The sequence below is a fragment of the Aspergillus niger genome (genome assembly GCF_000002855.4).
Source record: "Aspergillus niger supercontig An17".
Classification (NCBI taxonomy): Eukaryota; Fungi; Ascomycota; class Eurotiomycetes; order Eurotiales; family Aspergillaceae; genus Aspergillus; species Aspergillus niger.
Window position 1 is genome coordinate 402682 of NT_166532.1, and position 16510 is coordinate 419191.

Genomic DNA, 16510 nt, shown 5'->3' on the forward strand with positions numbered 1-16510 from the left:
AACACCACACTTCGACCTTCTGGACACTGCCGCTATGAGCCTTCCATAGCCAGCCTGTTTCAGCTCGACAACACCTCTTGATGCCTTGACGACAACTCATCAACTTCTAGCTCCGTTGGTTCACGTTTTTGCTGTCCTTCTTGCGGTGTGGACCTCGTGCGGTCGAGGGTGGCTCCGTGAAGGATCAAAACAGACGCTATTGCCCGTGGTTACCGATCGTCTCTCACCCAGCAACAAGGAAACCCAGACAGACACTGCACAGCGTAGCAGATCCTAAAAGAGAAAGAGATGCCTCCTGAGATGGGTAAGAAGCTGCCTTCCCTCCTGCAGGCGACGTGTCTGCTTCCATCTGACCTTCTCCGCACCTGGAGACCTTGATTGCCTCCCCTCCCCATCTGCTGTACGTTGGACTGCCGGCTAACTTGCAGGAACCGCAGCCCGAGCGGCCTCCCAATCTTCGAGCGCCGCTTCCCAAGCAACCCAAATAGTAGCATCTCACAGTCGCCCCGGGACGGCTGATCTCATGAGATCACGCTCCGAAACCGTAGTATCCAGAAACAGTCGCCGCCCGCGGTCCAGAGGCTCGACGGCTAGCATCCACTCCAACACGACCCAGCAGACCCAGGACCAACAGCTTGCCGATGGCTTTTCCCAGTTCCTGCCCACCCAACCCACTGCTGGTCACAATGTATTCGGCGGTAACCCGGAGGATATCATCATGCGATTTGGCCAACAGTTGTCGCACCCTGTGAACGGAGCGTCCCTCGATCCGACCATGCAGGATGCTCACCACGCTGTGATGCCCAGGGCAGAAGAATTCCCCAGTCATGCAATGCATGGTCATCATATGTCACACCACTCCATCCCTTCTGGTCTACCAAGCCATGGATTGGCGGGCGTGCCGATGCCCCAATATACAGCCATGTATGACAGTGGAATCGAGAACCATGTGCCTGAGCATGTACTGGAGGATAATGATATCTCCGAGGCTGGCGCGAAGAAGAAGAAGGGGTCCAGCTCGTCGCTAGCCAACGACAACGAATTGCGCAAACTGCTCCGGCAATATGAGGGGTATTCGCTGAAGCAAATGGCAGCCGAAGTCTTGAAGCATGAAGGGGCTGGAGGCAAGGCCGAGAAAGTCAAACAAGTCTTTGCGATGATTTGGTAAGATTTGTCTATTGCAGTTCTATGCATAGGAATAAATTGCTCATGACAGTCTAGGCTGAAGGAGAACTGCCGCAAGAGCAGCGGCTCAGTGCGGCGTGATCGTGTGTACTGCTGCTATGCAGAGAAGTGCGGAACAGAACGGGTGTCTGTTCTGAATCCTGCTTCCTTTGGCAAGCTTGTGCGCATCATCTTCCCAAATGTGCAGACTAGAAGACTTGGTGTGCGCGGCGAATCGAAATATCACTATGTGGACCTCACTGTCATAGAGGAGAAGCAGCAGAAGCCACCACCACTCAATCCACAATTGCCCTCGAACACGAACAGCGCAGCAAATATCGCTGAAAGCAAAGTTGATGACATGATGCAGAAGAGGTGCGTCACGTGATGGCTCATTCACGGATTTGAGTACTTACATAGATCACAGTGTTAGTGTTGCGCCACAGCCTCCTGCAGATACTGCCGTATTCCCTTCGCCTACGACATCTTTCGCACCAAAGTTCACTGCAAGCCCTTCTACTTCAGGATGTGACTGCCAATCTTCATCGGAGTCCCACGGTGGTTCGTCCATCAGACTTGACAATATGGCAAGCACATCGGGAAAGCTGATCCACCAAATGCTTCACCTACCATCTTCCGACTCTCCCCCGATGGACAACGAATCCCTGCAGCTTCCTGATATCAGTGACTACCTACCCGCCAATACGGATTCGAAGATTGCCGCAGCTCTTGCGGCTCTCTACCGTTCACACTGCATCTCCGTCATTGACAGTTTCAGATACTGCAAGGAAAGAAACATGCTACGATATTTTTCCGCCTTCCATGGAACGTTGACCGTACCAGTTCAGAAACTGCTGACGCACCCGAATCTCGCCCCGTGGATTAAGGAATGTGACTGGATAATGTACCAGAAAATGATCGCTTTTGTAGCGCCACTTACAACGCAGGTCGTTCCCAAGCTTGTGTTGGATGCTTTCAGCTCCATCTCACAGAAACTCACATCCCATATTGCTGATACATTCAAGTCTCAGCCACTGCATGTGTCAGAGGCGAGATTAATCCCGGCTCATATCTTTTGCAACCTGCTGAAGCACATGCTCGATGTGAATCAGTCTGCGAACGCCGCTGCGGCTTGGTTGTGCCATCCAGACAACAGAAATCAAATGTGGTTCGACTTTAAAACCTTGGTGGATCCGCAGGAGATGATCGTGAAGGCGAATATTCCACGCTGTTCCGAACGCGCAACAGCACTAGTATTGAAACACGATGTTCGAGCTTTGCTTACTCCTGTCGCGGACATGAATCCTTCTGCCGCCCTTCCATTCTACACCCGGCCGGATACCGAAGAAGACATCCAGGCACACAAGTACCCCGTGGAGTCGGCTGCGGGAGATGACTACAACTTCCCGGACAAGTGGATCTCATTCATCCTCAACCTACCTTCCGTCTTCCCCCATCACAGTACGCAGTGTATTATCGACAAAGTCGATGCTTTATGGGATTGCATACTACGGCGGTTGACTCTAGGTGGCGCCCAAAGTTTCAGCGCCTGGTGGATGACCAAGGTTTTCTTCCATGAAATGATGCTATGGCAGGCCGAAAAAGGAGGATTTATGCGTTACACCCCAAGCACCTTGCACTACGCAACCCTGAGCTCAAACCAGCAGGGGCCAACCAACTTCCTCATGAAACCGTCTAACTGCCCAGTGCCGGACAAGAATGAGTCCCAACACGCTTCTCATTCGAGGACAAGGTCGGCTGCCAGTCTAACATCAGCGGAGAGCCTTACTCAAACGCAGACACCAATGCATCGCTCGCAGATGGAAGCCGAATCGAACCAGAGTACATTGGAAACCGAGAAGCCTAGCGGTGTTTCCGAAAGCATTACTGGCTTCCAGGCTCCCAATAATGATGATAGCGCCATTGACCTTGACGACGATTCGATGCTGATGACTGTTGGTAAATATGGTGATATGATGGTCTCTGACCCAGCGGACGCTGAGGGAGATGTCGTCGTCATATAATTAACCTTCACATATGCGTTTGAATTTCGTTCTTGGAAAGAAAAACCCGTTTTCTTTGCTTATGGGCGGAGTTGGAATCTTTTTTTCCGGAGTACAATTTTGGCTTGATCACTATTTACGTCTATTTCAGAGGAAAGCTCGGCGTTCGACGATCTTTGCACGAGAGACGAGAAATGACAGCATCGATTCGAGATACGTTGACCTGCAGCAATGCTGTCTGTGCAGGTTGGCGATCGTACAAATCTAATAGCGGGTTGATCCTGCTAATTTTTCATATTTTGTTTCACTTCACGCTGTGGCTGCAGATGACCGAGGCCCGTCTTTGTACATATGTTTCGGTCTGCCGACGATTCTCAGGTTATTGTCGTCGGGATGCCATTCTTCCTGGCGCTTCCTTTTCCTACGCTCATTTTAATACTTTCCCCTCGTTTACAAAACTCTGGCCTGGCTCGTTCCAGGAACAGCTAATAACGACAAACCACGTCTACGGAAGCCCCCAACTTGCTGATTACCAGCCTGCTTTTGGCAGGCCTACCCGGTCTTCCCTTTGGTATGGGACTCAACATCCGGCAACGATACGTGCATGTCCATTCCATGGGTTAATAGCATTTTGGGCCTGGTTTCTCTCAACTCATGTGACCCTGAGCTATCTCAGACAGGGCTTTTCATGTCTAATCACAATCCTCACCCTTGTCACTCATTTTACATGACGGCCCAGTATACAGGAGCTGATCTCACTTTCCTTCCTTCTTTTTGTGACTTACTCAACGCGGAAAAGGGCGCAATGCTAGTCTGGGCTTCGTTGGATGATGACTTTGCTTGTATTTTACTTTGCTGGATTGAGTGATCTTGACCTCCTTCCTGTGTTTTCTGTTCATGGCCTTTGACGATTGATGTATTCAGTGATAAATAGCCATTTCTTTTTCAAATTAACGATTTTTTTTTCAATATGATGGAAGGTGTCAATAGGTAGGCGGGTGACTTTTAAATGGTAGTTCTGGTGATAGTAAAAGTGTACGGAGTACAATCTAATCATTTCTTTGCGTTTGGGACAAACTATCTTATTATATGATGATGTCCATATTTCATTTGAAATTGGTTATAGCAGGGGTATGATGCAGACATGCAGACATGCATGGGATCATGGATCATTTATGAATACAGCATGCAATGTGATGTGATGTGATGAAAGAAGGCGTCTGCAATAACAATTAACCCCAGGGATGATAAGTTCATGTCAGCAGTCCGGGTCCCAGTGTTCGGAAAGAGGAAAAGGTTGAGAAAAAGAAAACCATGAGATAATAGTTGATGTACGCCATACTCCATATACACCAAGCATTATGTTCCATTCCGTGCAGTTCCGTTCCGAGCTTTCGCAATGTGCATTCGTCTAGTTGTGCTGGTTGGCTGTATTATTGTATGCAAGTGAAATCTACAGTAGCGGACCCAGATAACATTCTGGTATTGTTGATTCGGGGAGATAGAAGACAGGAGAAAGAAGAGCAACCCCACCGGTTTGGTTTACCTGAAACTCAAGGCAGGGAAGAATCTGGTCCCGGCGTAGCCGTAGGCGATGATGCTTTGTATATCTATGTTGTTGCCGCTGTGAGGACTCCATAATTTGACGAGGATATATCGTCCTGAGCTGTATTGGATGGTTAGGGAGTTATGTATACTTTTTGAGAGGAGTATGATGGGAAGGAACGTACGGAGGAGGATCGAATTTGATGCTGACCATGCTTTTATTACGCTCAATGAAAAAGCGAGCATGTGGTTTCATTAGTTGAGGAGTCTCTGAGCCACGTGTGCCTTCAGGGCGCAGACCTGGTGATGGCATGGCTAGGTATGGTCGTCGCCTTGTTTGGCTATCTCGCTCTGCGACGTAGCGGCGACGCATGGCTCGAATTCGTCTTGATAGCTCTCGCTGACGTCGTGTAAATGTGCTGACATTTGAATCATCGTCGCTTAAGCTCATATCACTGTCCGAGCATATTATATTGTCCTCGTCCATCCGCCCCATGGGAATGCTATCGGTATCCGTAAGGGAGAGCAGCTCGTCGTCGTCCATATGGTCATCCCGGTCATGACGTACGTCAGACTGCACACCGTACTCAGTTGTGACCCGAAATTCGGACGTGGGGTCTGGCACATTGCTAACACTAGGTTCTACAGCGCCGGGTTCATCAGTACTATCTGATTCTGAATCCGAGGAGTGATTAATGACTGGCCCCCGACCTAAACTCTGCAATGGAGGTCGATATGCGTTGAGATACTCCTGGGATGGCTGCATTCCGCTGGGTAGATGCCGCGCGAAGGGTCGAGTTGATTCCCATTGCACTTCGAAAGCAGCTGTACGAGCTAGGGCTTCATCACATGACATTGATACAAAAACCATGCCTTCCCGGATCCTTTTGAAATTGTTAGTGACAGTTTGAGATGGGGTTTCTAGCCCAGCCGAAACATACGGGGAGTTGTAGCCTAATCTGGGCGCTTTGATTACAATCTTCTTCAGGCAGAACGGGGACTCCCCATGGTGTTTCAGAACAAGATTGCAGCGATCAGATTTCGTACAGTATACGGAAGCGTCATTGCGAAGAATATTCTCTGGAAGTGAGCTCTCGCCGTGCGGGTCATAAGTTCCCCCATCGCAGCTAGCTAACTCCATCCTAAGTGCTCCAGGCACCACCTGGCCATATTGACCGTAGCGGAAGCCCTGTAGTCCTTCTCTATTATCATCTGTCTCAAGCTTTCGACGTTTGGTCCTTGCGCGGTCCAACTGGTGTTCATCTTCGACCTGTTGAGGCATGACGGTGGGAGAGTCTAAGTGAGGGACCGGCGTATCCAGGAGAGAGGAAGAATTGGAACCTCTAGGCCGTCTTAGACGATTAGGTCGGTCGCTACCCCTACCCGCCCGGGGCCTTGGAGTTCTGCTATCAGAATGTGAGAGATCGGAAGCGCTTTCTTCTGGGTTCGCCGCTGTAACATTCAAAGGCTGCAGTCTTGGTACTGCTGGACGCGGACGCATCGGCGGCCCCGAGCTGCCCCTATTGGCACGGCTTTGCCTCGTTCGTTCCTGGAGCTGTTGCATATGCTGGTCGAGGGCTGCCCTGGCTTGCTCAAAGCTAGAACGGTCCCAGGAACGAGAAGAGCGGTAATCGTCCATCTCTTGATTTAAGGTCTCCACTGCACGGGCAAAGGCGAAGTCACCGCGGTTACGCTCCGAGGTTAGTAGCTCCCGGAGATGCTGCAAACGATTCACCGGAGGTTGCTGTTGTTGTTGTTGTTGTTGCTGCTGCTGTAGTTGTCGGTCATTGGTTCGAGCTCCACGAGAAGGACGGCGAGAGGCAGGAGGATAGTCGTAATTCCCCGACTATAGTGGTACATATGCCAGTCAATAGCTGCAGCAAAGCGGGGTGGCAGATGGATGTTTAGGCCGTGTAAGGCTTCTATTGGCAGCAGAGGAAAGGCTATATTCACAAACGTACCATCCTGTGAGAGTGAGTTGTTCGTAGTCAGTGGGGATGGCTCGGGGGGCACCGGGAGGGAGGCAGTGAGCGAGCGGAAGCGGAAGCGGAGGCCGAGTAACTATACCGCGATATGAGGCAATGACGGAGGACACAAATTAAAGAGCAGCTAGGCAGACGACGAAGGGGAGACACAATAACGCCACAGGGGTGACATGGGAAGGGCCTCGAACAAGAAAATGAAGGCTGATGAATGAGCGGTAAGAAGGAGGCGAGATGATAGATTGGGGGGGATGATTGATGAGGGGGTGAAATTGGGATGGTTTGATAAGTGATTTGGTTGATTTCCCCAAAGCATTCAATCGCCCATGCACGTGATGATGCTGGGGTAAGCTCTACTCCTGCCTGTTTCTCCGCTTCCCTTCTTGCACTCTCTTCATATACAGTCTCTCTTTCACCTGGATCGGTTTCCAGATAGGTCCCGTTGCCGACGGTAAAGGTGCATGCAAGTCACACGTCTGCTGGTCGATCCGCCTTTATCCGCTACTCTCCATTCGCCGTCTTGCGTCCCATACTTCTTCCCCTCACTCCCCCTCCGGCTCTCCGACATAGACAAGAAAGAAAGCCTTCGCGAACAATCGCAATGGAGCCACAGCCTGATCCAACTCAGACCATCAGTGCGGGTAAGGAACATAGCTCACTTCCGAGGAGCTTCTACTATTAAGTGTGGAAGCTGACGTTTGACATTTCGCAATAGACGAGATAGCTCTTTACGATCGCCAGATCCGCCTCTGGGGAGTTAAAGCACAAGAAAAGTGAGCTCTCCCACCTGACTACAATGTTTACCAACATTATCAAGCTGACGATAATTCCTCCGTAGGCTACGATCCGCAAATATCCTCCTCATCACCTTCAAGTCGCTGGCGAACGAAGTTGCGAAGAATCTGGTATTGGCAGGCATTGGCTCCTTGACCATCGTTGATCATGAGGTGGTGACAGAAGAGGACTTGGGCGCGCAATTCTTTATAAATGAAGAACACCTGGGTCAAAACGTGCGCTGTTCCATTCTTAACAAGCTTTGTCCACATACTGATCGCAACACAGCGTGCGCAAGCGGCAGCGCCCTCGGTCCGCGCCATGAACCCGCGCGTCCAGCTTCACATTGACACAGAAGACATCCACCTCAAACAGCCCGACTTCTTCGCCCAGTTTGACATTACCATCGCAACCGAGCTTGACTTCCCTACATACACCACCATAAATGCGGCCTGTCGCATCGCAAACCGCCCCTTCTATGCCGCCGGGCTGCACGGATTCTACGGCTTCGTCTTCGCCGATCTGATCTCGCACGATTTCGTCATTGAGCGGACGAAGTCCAACGTCCAATCCGCCACGCAGGAAACCCCGACCCGCAGCATCCTGAATATCACCACAAAGAAAGAGAACGAGAAAGTCATTGAAATGGTGACCAAGCGCGAGGTGTACTCTCCGCTGATCCTCGCAAACACCTCGCCACTTCCGGAGGAGTTCACCCGAATCGCACGCAAGCGCAAACAAGTGACACCCCTTCTCACCTGCCTCCGCGCATTATGGGAATACCAGAAATCATCCGCCGGCGCCCTGCCCACATTCTCCCACCAAGACCTGGAACTCTTCACGAAGCACGCCCGCGACTGTCACCAAGAACTCAAGCTCGACATCACCACCTTGGACGCCGGGTTCCTGCGCACTTTCCTACAAAATCTGGGAAGTGAACTGAGCCCTGTAGCCGCATTTGTAGGCGGCCATCTCGCCCAGGACGTGATCAACGTCTTGAGCGCACGAGAACATCCCCTCCAGAACATGCTTCTCTTCGATGGAGAACGCTCCGCCGCTCCCATCTACCCCTTACATCCATTCTTCCCCCCGGAAGTCGAGAGTGCCATTCCACCCGTGGTTCCAGTTGTGCAAGCCATCCCGTTAGATGGCGAGCCAGCCCCGGCACCTTTAATGCCCTAAGACGTAGACGGCAGTTGAGAATGGACAGCATTTTCTCGATGAAGAGTATTTCATCTCGCCCTTTCCTCCTATTTCCCTTCTTGCTTTTCTTCCCTTTTGCATATCGGTATCCCCTGCTTGATTGGGGACCCGCTTACGACGTGTACGATAGATCTGATAACACGATTTCGACATCTTCCGGGGGTTTACTCAAAAAATGAAGCCATCTAGACTTTTTTTCCTTTTCTTCTCGCATTCGTTAAATAAGTCGCTTGTATTGATGTCAAGGATTTGTGAACACTATACTAAAATTACGGGAGTCAACTTATGATTCGAGCTTATGCACAGAAAGTACCCAACCCAATATTCACGCCAAACCCCGTAGCTACAGCGAGCTAAATACTACACAGGACTGTAGATAGCTGTATCCGAAAGAAAAGAAGAAAATGAAAAGAAAATAGGAAATAATATTGTTGATATCACAACGATCTTTTAGAAGAGAAAGAAGAGAAATATGTAAGAAACACCAAATGCACACTCCCTCTGAAGGAATTTTATTAATGCGTCGTAGCTGCTGTCCCATTAGCAACCAAAGGAGAGCTCTCCTCGTCTTCAGTCTTCCGCGGACCCATGGCGTGGGTGTCTTTCGCGTCATCTTCCTCGTCGGAGATGAGACCTTGGAGTTCGAATTCCTCCGCATCGTGCAGGTGCTGTGCTTCTGAGGGTGAGCGGGCATGGCCGTTCATGAGGCGGCCGTTGGCGGTCGGTCTATAGCGGGATGAGCCCTCGCCGGCATCTGCAGCGCTGGAAGAGCGCGAATGGGAAGGCGCTTGTGCGGATTCGGGCCATGCATGGACGGCGTAGATGTGCAGGAGCACGTTGACGACTGTGTTGGGGGTGGGGTTAGTGTGGTTCTCTGGTTTTTGGGGGGAAGGGAGGTGGTCTTACATAGGAAGAGAATGAAGGCGATGCTGTAGAGAATCAGGACGTAGGAGACGTGAGTAATTCCTGCATCGTTCAGGAGTTGCATCTGCTCTTCGGTGGCGCCCATGAAGAGGAAGCCCGAGGCGTACAGAAGCTGCGATAAGTTAGAAATGACGACACACTTCAGCCGGAAGGGCTGTGGAAGACTTACGAAAGGCGTGAGATATTGGAAGCTGTTAGGGTCAGATCCGTCCGGGCTGACAGAGCCCTTGTCCCGAAGCACGAAGGAGATCTCAATGATTCTGGTGAAACCGGCAGCCATTAACGTGTAGCCGAAGATGGAGTGGATCATAGTGCTGATCATCAGAGTCTGCGGGTGGGCAGACATGGCATAACCAGTGAGGAGAATGACTATGGCTGGGATCAAGTTCCGCTTGGGCCGGCCGTTGCGCTTCCGGCTCATCCAAATACCCAGTAGACCGGCGCACCACCAGACAACACCCATAGTAGTGTGCTGCAAATCATTGTGGACCCAGGGACCTCCCCAACGGTGTTCCGTGAAGGTGTTGACACATCCCCATGCAGCGATGATCAACGAGTCGAAGAACTCCTGGCTGCGGCCAGTGCGGCGCAGCCAGTACTGGCCAACGAGGAGTAGGATGGTCAGCAGGATACCGTAGGCGATGAAAGCGCTGCCCATGATGAAATGAGCCAGACACTGTCCCAAGTGATCATCCCGACAGAATCCCATGGCAGTGATTCCTCCGAAGAGCATCTGGACCCAGCTCGCCACAGGCATCGCCTTTCCAACCACTCCGTGCGCAATCACAATAACCCGGCGGATCCGGCCATGAATTCCCTTGGTAAGGTGCAGCTTGAGATAGACGCCGAGGACGATCTGCACCACCATCATGAGCATCAGTGTGTTCGCAAAGGACGCGTGGACGTTCTTCGAGAACTGGCGGCCTTTGTGAGCATGTCCGAGGAAGTATGCGAGCACAGCGATAATCGTTCCGACAATCTGGAGAGGGACGTGCCAGCGCGAGCGTATAATCTATGATGGTAAAGCGGAAATGTCAGATATGCGTCTCATTTGATCGAGTAATCGAGTATCCCCGACCGCGGAAGGTCGGAGATAGGATGTAACCGGGCCAGCTTACCCCAAGAACCATGCCCAAGGGAAAGATAACGCCAAAGGCAAACCCCATAAGGATCATATGTATCCATAGTGTTGTGTCCTAGGCGACTAGTCAGTATAATGTTGAGGCCGCAGCAATCGCAGACAGGTCAGCCGTGGGTGCGACAACATACAATCGGATCCTCGGAGATGGCGGCACCCTCGGGGACACTCTCATGACCCCCGTGGGCCAGGGTGGGGGAAGCAAGCAGCAGGACTGCCAGCAACCCTTGGGGCCCAAGTCGACTTAGTATCGCCATGATCAACTTCACCCTTTTGCGAGGAGAGAAAGAGTGAAGAAGAAGAGGGGAGGGAGAGAGAGAGAAAGAGAGAGAGTCAGACGATCGGGAATGAAGATTATTGATGGAGGCGGAGGCGGGTGTCGGTTCCCTATTCGGCCTTATTAAGGGAGCCGCGAAATCGAGCGAACCGGATTGGTCGGCCAGCGTTGTAGGTCTCAGTTACCAGGCCGTCAGTATACTACCTACTAGTATAATGAGATGAGAACTAATTCGTTGGAGACCAGTCTATCTAGCTCACTGCCATTGCTAATCTGTCTTCATAGAATTAAACAACAAAAATATATCCACCCCGTGGTGAAGGATTTTCCATCATCGCTTGACAGTGGATTCGATCATCTGTGAAACCGCAAATCGGACGGCATAGAAGGAGACGGGCCCCATCCAGGCCTACGTACTCTTTACTTAGTATCTACACTATTCTCTCTCCACACCAGGCAGTCCAGGCATCTGTTTGAATCATTGCCAAGGCTATCCTGTTACATCTGGCAATTCCCTCTAACAGCCCAGGTTCCACACATGGAGAAGATCAGATAGGAAGAACCCCCCCTGCATGCGCATACCATCATGCCACCACCCCAGCAAGCCACATCCTCCACCACAACGCCAGCTTGTGACGAGCAGACGCAAAAAGAAAAGAAGCTGGTAACTACATACCCTCTACCATAAGCAGCAACACTTAACCAAAGTAAACAGTCCACCCTCCGCGCATCCATCGCCAGTCTGCAATCCCAAATCACAGAAATAGAGTCGCAAATAGCACAGACCAAGGCCAAATTGAAGTATGAAACCAAGCAGCTGCGTAATCCTCTTACCATACACATTCGAGCATATAATAAGTATCCTCACATACTGACACTAAATCTAGAAATGACCCATCTACGACGGTCAAACGGCACATTCGTCTTCTCCATGAGTACAACGAAATCAAAGACATCGCCCAGGGATTGATGGGGTTGATTGCGGATGCCCGTGGTGTACGGCAGGTGGACGTGCAGAGGGAGTATGAAGTGGATGATGGGGATTGATTCATGCTCAAATGTTGAATGATGGGGTTATTCATTGATGCAGGCGTCCGAAATAGTTGTCACTTCTTTTGGTGTTCATTGACGGGTAAATAGGTTTGATCATGGGTTTGTGGTTTGGCGTTTATGGATGGCGAGAAGTAATCTTCCTAGGCATACAGATGCAACAGTAGAGTCAGAGCCCATCTGATAATGTGATCAAAATTACTTGTCATGCAATGCTACTACTTTTATATACGCCAGCGAACAACAGATATAAAGGGTTGTCTTGTTAAATTAAAGTACAATCGTGAGAGTTTCCATTCCAAGCAAGCAGAATGCCCGCCCACTCCATGCCGATGAATGCAGCTTAAGAAGTAGCAAAAAAAACTGAGCGATGACCAGAGCCAACACCTAACATGGCTTTTGAGAAGAGATCATAACACATTACAGGATAAATAGAGATGAGAGATAAACGCAAGTATAAGGGGGGGTATAAGCAAAGCAAACAGACAGTAGAGGTCTAAACAGGATGCAATAAAGATTAGTTGCCACCGTCCAGGCTCTGCAAATTAACCAGCTCGTAATAACGGCCTTTCACCCGGATCAATTCTTGGTGGGTTCCGCTTTCGACTATCTTCCCCTGGTCGAAAACATAGATGATATCGGCCTTCTGAATCGTACTCAGACGATGTGCGACGGCAATCGTGGTTCGGCCCTTGGCCGCGGCATCCAACGCAGCTTGCACAACCTTCTCGGACTCGGAATCAAGAGCAGAGGTGGCTTCATCCAGGAGAAGCACTCGGGGATCCCGGATTAAGGCACGCGCGATCGCCACACGCTGCTTCTGACCTCCGGACAGCATACCTCCTTTGCTACCAACAACGGTATTGAAACCCTCACTGAAAAAGTTGTTAGTGCCAGATCCTTCAGAGACAAGACGAAGGCGTTAACTTACGGCAGGGACATGATAAAGTCATAAATGTTGGCATCCTTGCAAGCCTTCACCAGTTGCTCCTCCGTCACATCTTCTCCGCGGACTCCCAACAGAATGTTCTCCTTGATGGTGCCTTGGTACAGAGTGGGTTCCTGGCTGACGAGCGACAAGAAACTGCGGTATGAGTTGACATTGATTTGAGTGATATCCTTTCCATCGATAAGAACCTTGCCAGCGATGGCATCGTAGAAACGTTCAAGGAGCGCAATTGTCGTACTCTTGCCACATCCACTGGGCCCGACGAGGGCAATGTATTGTCCAGGCTTGACGGTCAAATTCAGGCCTCGCAGGACAGGCTGCTCGGCACGGGTAGGGTACCGGAAGTGCACGTTCCTGAACTCAATCTCGCCTTCCACAGATTCGAGCTGCTCGCCCTCTTCGGACCATGTGTCGATCTCTGGCTTCCGGTCAAACAGTCTCCGGAACTCAGCTGCAGCGTTCTTTGCCTTGCCCATGTCAGGAGAGAAAGAGAAAACAGTACCAGCGGACTGGGCGCCAAACAGGATTTCGGAGAAGCAGACGAAAAAGCGAAAGACGGAGTACTCGTGATGACCCAGAAGTGTACCTCCATACCAGAAGCCGAGTGCAACGCAGAAGAAAACAAGAGCCTGCGAGCATGCATAAAGGATAGAAGACTTCAGCACGGATATCAAACTCTTCCGACCTTGGTCCTCCAGCTGTGAATGGTACATTGCCCAGACATCCTGCTCCCGAGTGAGGGAGGCCACAGTGCGAATAGCAGATGTCGCTTCGCAGGCGTAGCTTGCAGACCCCTCATAAGCAGTCTTGGATCGTTGTTGGAATCTCGCAAGCATGTAGAAACGGTAGAAACCACAACCCAGAAGGATAGGAACCACGGAGATACAAACCAGAGCCAGTTTCCATCCGATAGATAGAGAGATGATCATAGCTGCGCCGAGAGTAGTGCTGGTCATGAGAATAGTTCCCAAGGTCGCGCCACTGACTCCAGAAAGATGCTTAGTCTCCGTCGAAAGGAATGAAGTGAGCGCACCAGTGCTGTTTTCCTCGCGGTCAAAGAAGGTAATATCCTGGCGAAGAATTGATCTGAAGGCCATGCTACGGGCGCGGCGAATCAGTCGCTCTGAACAGACGGCAAATGCGGCACCATTGATGGAAAGATTGATAAACTGAGCAATTCCGACAACGAAGAACATCAGAGCCCAGAAAGCCCCGTCGTGTCGGATTTTGGCGGCCTCGCTAGTTGGCAACGAAAGTGTACTGATAGCTTTGGCGTAGAGCACAGCCTGAGTCGGCTGGCCACCACCGGAAAGGACAGCGAAGACCAAGCCAATGAGCATATACTTGAGCTCGGGGCGATTGAAAGAGGCGATAAACTTGACCAACGTCCAAAGCGAGTACTTCCGAGCCACCTCGGGCTCCCGCTTAGAAAGAATGGCGCTGGAGATGGACTTGTGCGTTCCACTGCGGTTTAGTCCGTTCCCGGCGAGCGACTTCTCATCCTCATCATCGATAGAGCCAGACCCACTGCTAGCAGATTTGATGCGCGCAATTTCGTGTTTCGAGAAATCTTCCTCATCCACATCCTCATCCGCAGCCAAAGCTTCCGCGTCCTTTTCCTCGTTGATACGCTGGGCCTCAACAAGACTGTGGTAGGTACCCTTACGGCCGACAAGCTCGTTGTGGTTCCCTTGCTCTACAATCTTGCCATTTACCATGACAACAATGTTGTGCGCCGTCTTGATTGTAGATAGGCGGTGGGCAATCACGATGGTGGTTCGACCTTCAGCAGCTCGGTCCAGTGCTGCTTGTACGACGCCCTCAGATTTTGTATCCAAGGCAGACGTTGCTTCATCGAGTAGAAGGATTTTGGGATCGCTCACAATGGCCCGAGCGATGGCGATACGCTGCTTTTGTCCTCCGGAGAGCAAAAAGCCGCGCTGACCAACGTTGGTCTCATAGCCTTCGGGAAGTGCTGTGATGAAATCATGGGCATTAGCCATTCTAGCTGCATTTTCGATCAACTCTCGGATCTTATCCTCGGATTCTTGCTCAAACTTGGTGCCAATGAGACCATAGCGGATGTTGTGGTAAATTGTAGTGCCGAAGAGAACAGGTTCTTGGCTGACCAGCGAGATTTGCTGACGCAACCAACGAAGGTTGAGAGTCGAGATATCATGGCCGTCCAACAGGACAGAGCCCCCAACGGGGAAATAGAAGCGCTCAACGAGTCCGACAACGGTACTCTTTCCAGAGCCAGACGGGCCCACCAAGGCCGTCGTCTTTCCGGCAGGCATGCTTAGAGAAACGCCGTCCATGACGGTCACTTCAGGTCGCGAAGGGTAAATGTGCTTGATGTCACGGAACTCAATGTTGCCCTCGAAATGCTCGAGTTTCTCGCCTTCTTCGGAATAGGGGTCAAGGGGTGAAGGGCGGTCAATTGTACCAAAAATCTTAACAGCAGCGGCAACAGCGTTCGTGAACGCCTGAGCGTTAGGGCTGACGTTACCCAAACTGAACGAGCCGATCAGGATAGCCATCAACACAGTCAGGACCTGGCCAACATTAACCTCACCATCGGTGAGGAAGCGGGAGCCCATCCAGAAACCAAGGCCATAGTTGGAGAACATAATACCGAACATGCCACCAATCATGAAACCAAGGGTCACCTGGGTCTTGATACCCCACTTCTCAGCCTCAGCCAGATGAGTCTCATATTGCTTTGCGAGCTTATCCTGGGTTCCGAAAGCAGTCGCATTGCGGATGGAGCTGATAACTTCTTCCGCTACTGTACCACCGGCACCGGCGCTCTGCAGAGCCTGCTTGCTGTTCTTGACAATGAACCGAGAACCACCTCCCATAAGCAGAACCAACGCCACAATCGTCGAAGTGCAAATCAGTGCCAACTTCCAATATTTGATATAAGCGACAATAAAGGCGGTGACAAACGTGGCGATGGCGGTCAAGGTCAATCCGACCTTTTCGGAGACACCATCTTGGATGAGGTTCGTGTCGGCCGTGATGCGAGTAGTCACTTCACCAGCGCCCAGCTTATCGAAGTATCCCATGTTCTGTCTCAGGATCGACTCAAGGTAGTGTTCGCGGATCTTTTGGGTAACGTGTTCACCGGTGTAGATGAAACCGACGGTGGAGATGTATACAGTGACGAATTCTGCAATGCCGAGATAAACAAAATAGAGAACATTCTTGGTCAACTGGTGGTAGAAGTCGTGGTACGAAATCTCATATAAGGCTATCCCTCGGAAAGCTGAGGCTAAGGAACCGAAGAGAATCTAGGTCGAGATTAGTCCAGAGGAACTCATTGTTGCCAATTGGTATCATAGATAGGCACTCACTGTAAAAAGAGGCAGCGCCGCGCCTGCGACAATAGCACATATCGCGCTCACAAACATAATCGCAAGGTCCATTCGGGAAGCATAGCGAAATAGACCAAAGAACGACACATTCACATCATCCGCGTCCAACTGCATCTTTAAGATC

At 50.9% G+C, this 16510-nt stretch overlaps 6 protein-coding genes across 6 annotated transcripts; 3 read left to right on the top strand and 3 right to left on the bottom strand.

The window, feature by feature from the left end:
• Nucleotides 1-288: 288 nt before the first annotated feature.
• An17g01720 (uncharacterized protein) lies at nucleotides 289-3188 on the top strand (the record flags this gene model as incomplete). The annotated part of the gene is made up of 4 exons (XM_001398364.3): nucleotides 289-304; nucleotides 438-1164; nucleotides 1222-1539; nucleotides 1592-3188. 4 exons carry the CDS (start codon nucleotides 289-291, stop codon nucleotides 3186-3188), a joined length of 2658 nt encoding a protein of 885 aa, XP_001398401.1.
• Nucleotides 3189-3309: 121 nt separating this feature from the next.
• Nucleotides 3310-6676, bottom strand: An17g01730 (uncharacterized protein; the record flags this gene model as incomplete). The annotated part of the gene is made up of 6 exons (XM_059745485.1): nucleotides 3310-3448; nucleotides 3724-3829; nucleotides 3953-4107; nucleotides 4714-4833; nucleotides 4898-6558; nucleotides 6674-6676. The coding sequence occupies 6 exons, from the start codon at nucleotides 6674-6676 to the stop codon at nucleotides 3310-3312; spliced, it is 2184 nt and encodes a 727-aa protein (XP_059602841.1).
• A 619-nt stretch (nucleotides 6677-7295) lies between these two features.
• An17g01740 (uncharacterized protein) lies at nucleotides 7296-8650 on the top strand (the record flags this gene model as incomplete). Its single annotated transcript, XM_001398366.1, has 4 exons — nucleotides 7296-7335; nucleotides 7410-7467; nucleotides 7533-7704; nucleotides 7757-8650. 4 exons carry the CDS (start codon nucleotides 7296-7298, stop codon nucleotides 8648-8650), a joined length of 1164 nt encoding a protein of 387 aa, XP_001398403.1.
• Nucleotides 8651-9371: 721 nt separating this feature from the next.
• An17g01750 (uncharacterized protein) lies at nucleotides 9372-10990 on the bottom strand (the record flags this gene model as incomplete). The annotated part of the gene is made up of 4 exons (XM_059745486.1): nucleotides 9372-9707; nucleotides 9765-10607; nucleotides 10714-10791; nucleotides 10865-10990. The coding sequence occupies 4 exons, from the start codon at nucleotides 10988-10990 to the stop codon at nucleotides 9372-9374; spliced, it is 1383 nt and encodes a 460-aa protein (XP_059602842.1).
• A 606-nt stretch (nucleotides 10991-11596) lies between these two features.
• Nucleotides 11597-12057, top strand: An17g01760 (uncharacterized protein; the record flags this gene model as incomplete). The annotated part of the gene is made up of 3 exons (XM_001398368.1): nucleotides 11597-11674; nucleotides 11726-11811; nucleotides 11898-12057. The coding sequence occupies 3 exons, from the start codon at nucleotides 11597-11599 to the stop codon at nucleotides 12055-12057; spliced, it is 324 nt and encodes a 107-aa protein (XP_001398405.1).
• A 520-nt stretch (nucleotides 12058-12577) lies between these two features.
• On the bottom strand, nucleotides 12578-16500 carry An17g01770 (uncharacterized protein; the record flags this gene model as incomplete). The annotated part of the gene is made up of 3 exons (XM_001398369.3): nucleotides 12578-12935; nucleotides 12992-16302; nucleotides 16366-16500. Coding segments are annotated over 3 exons (3804 nt in total), but the record flags the coding sequence as incomplete, so codon positions are not given.
• Nucleotides 16501-16510: the final 10 nt, after the last annotated feature.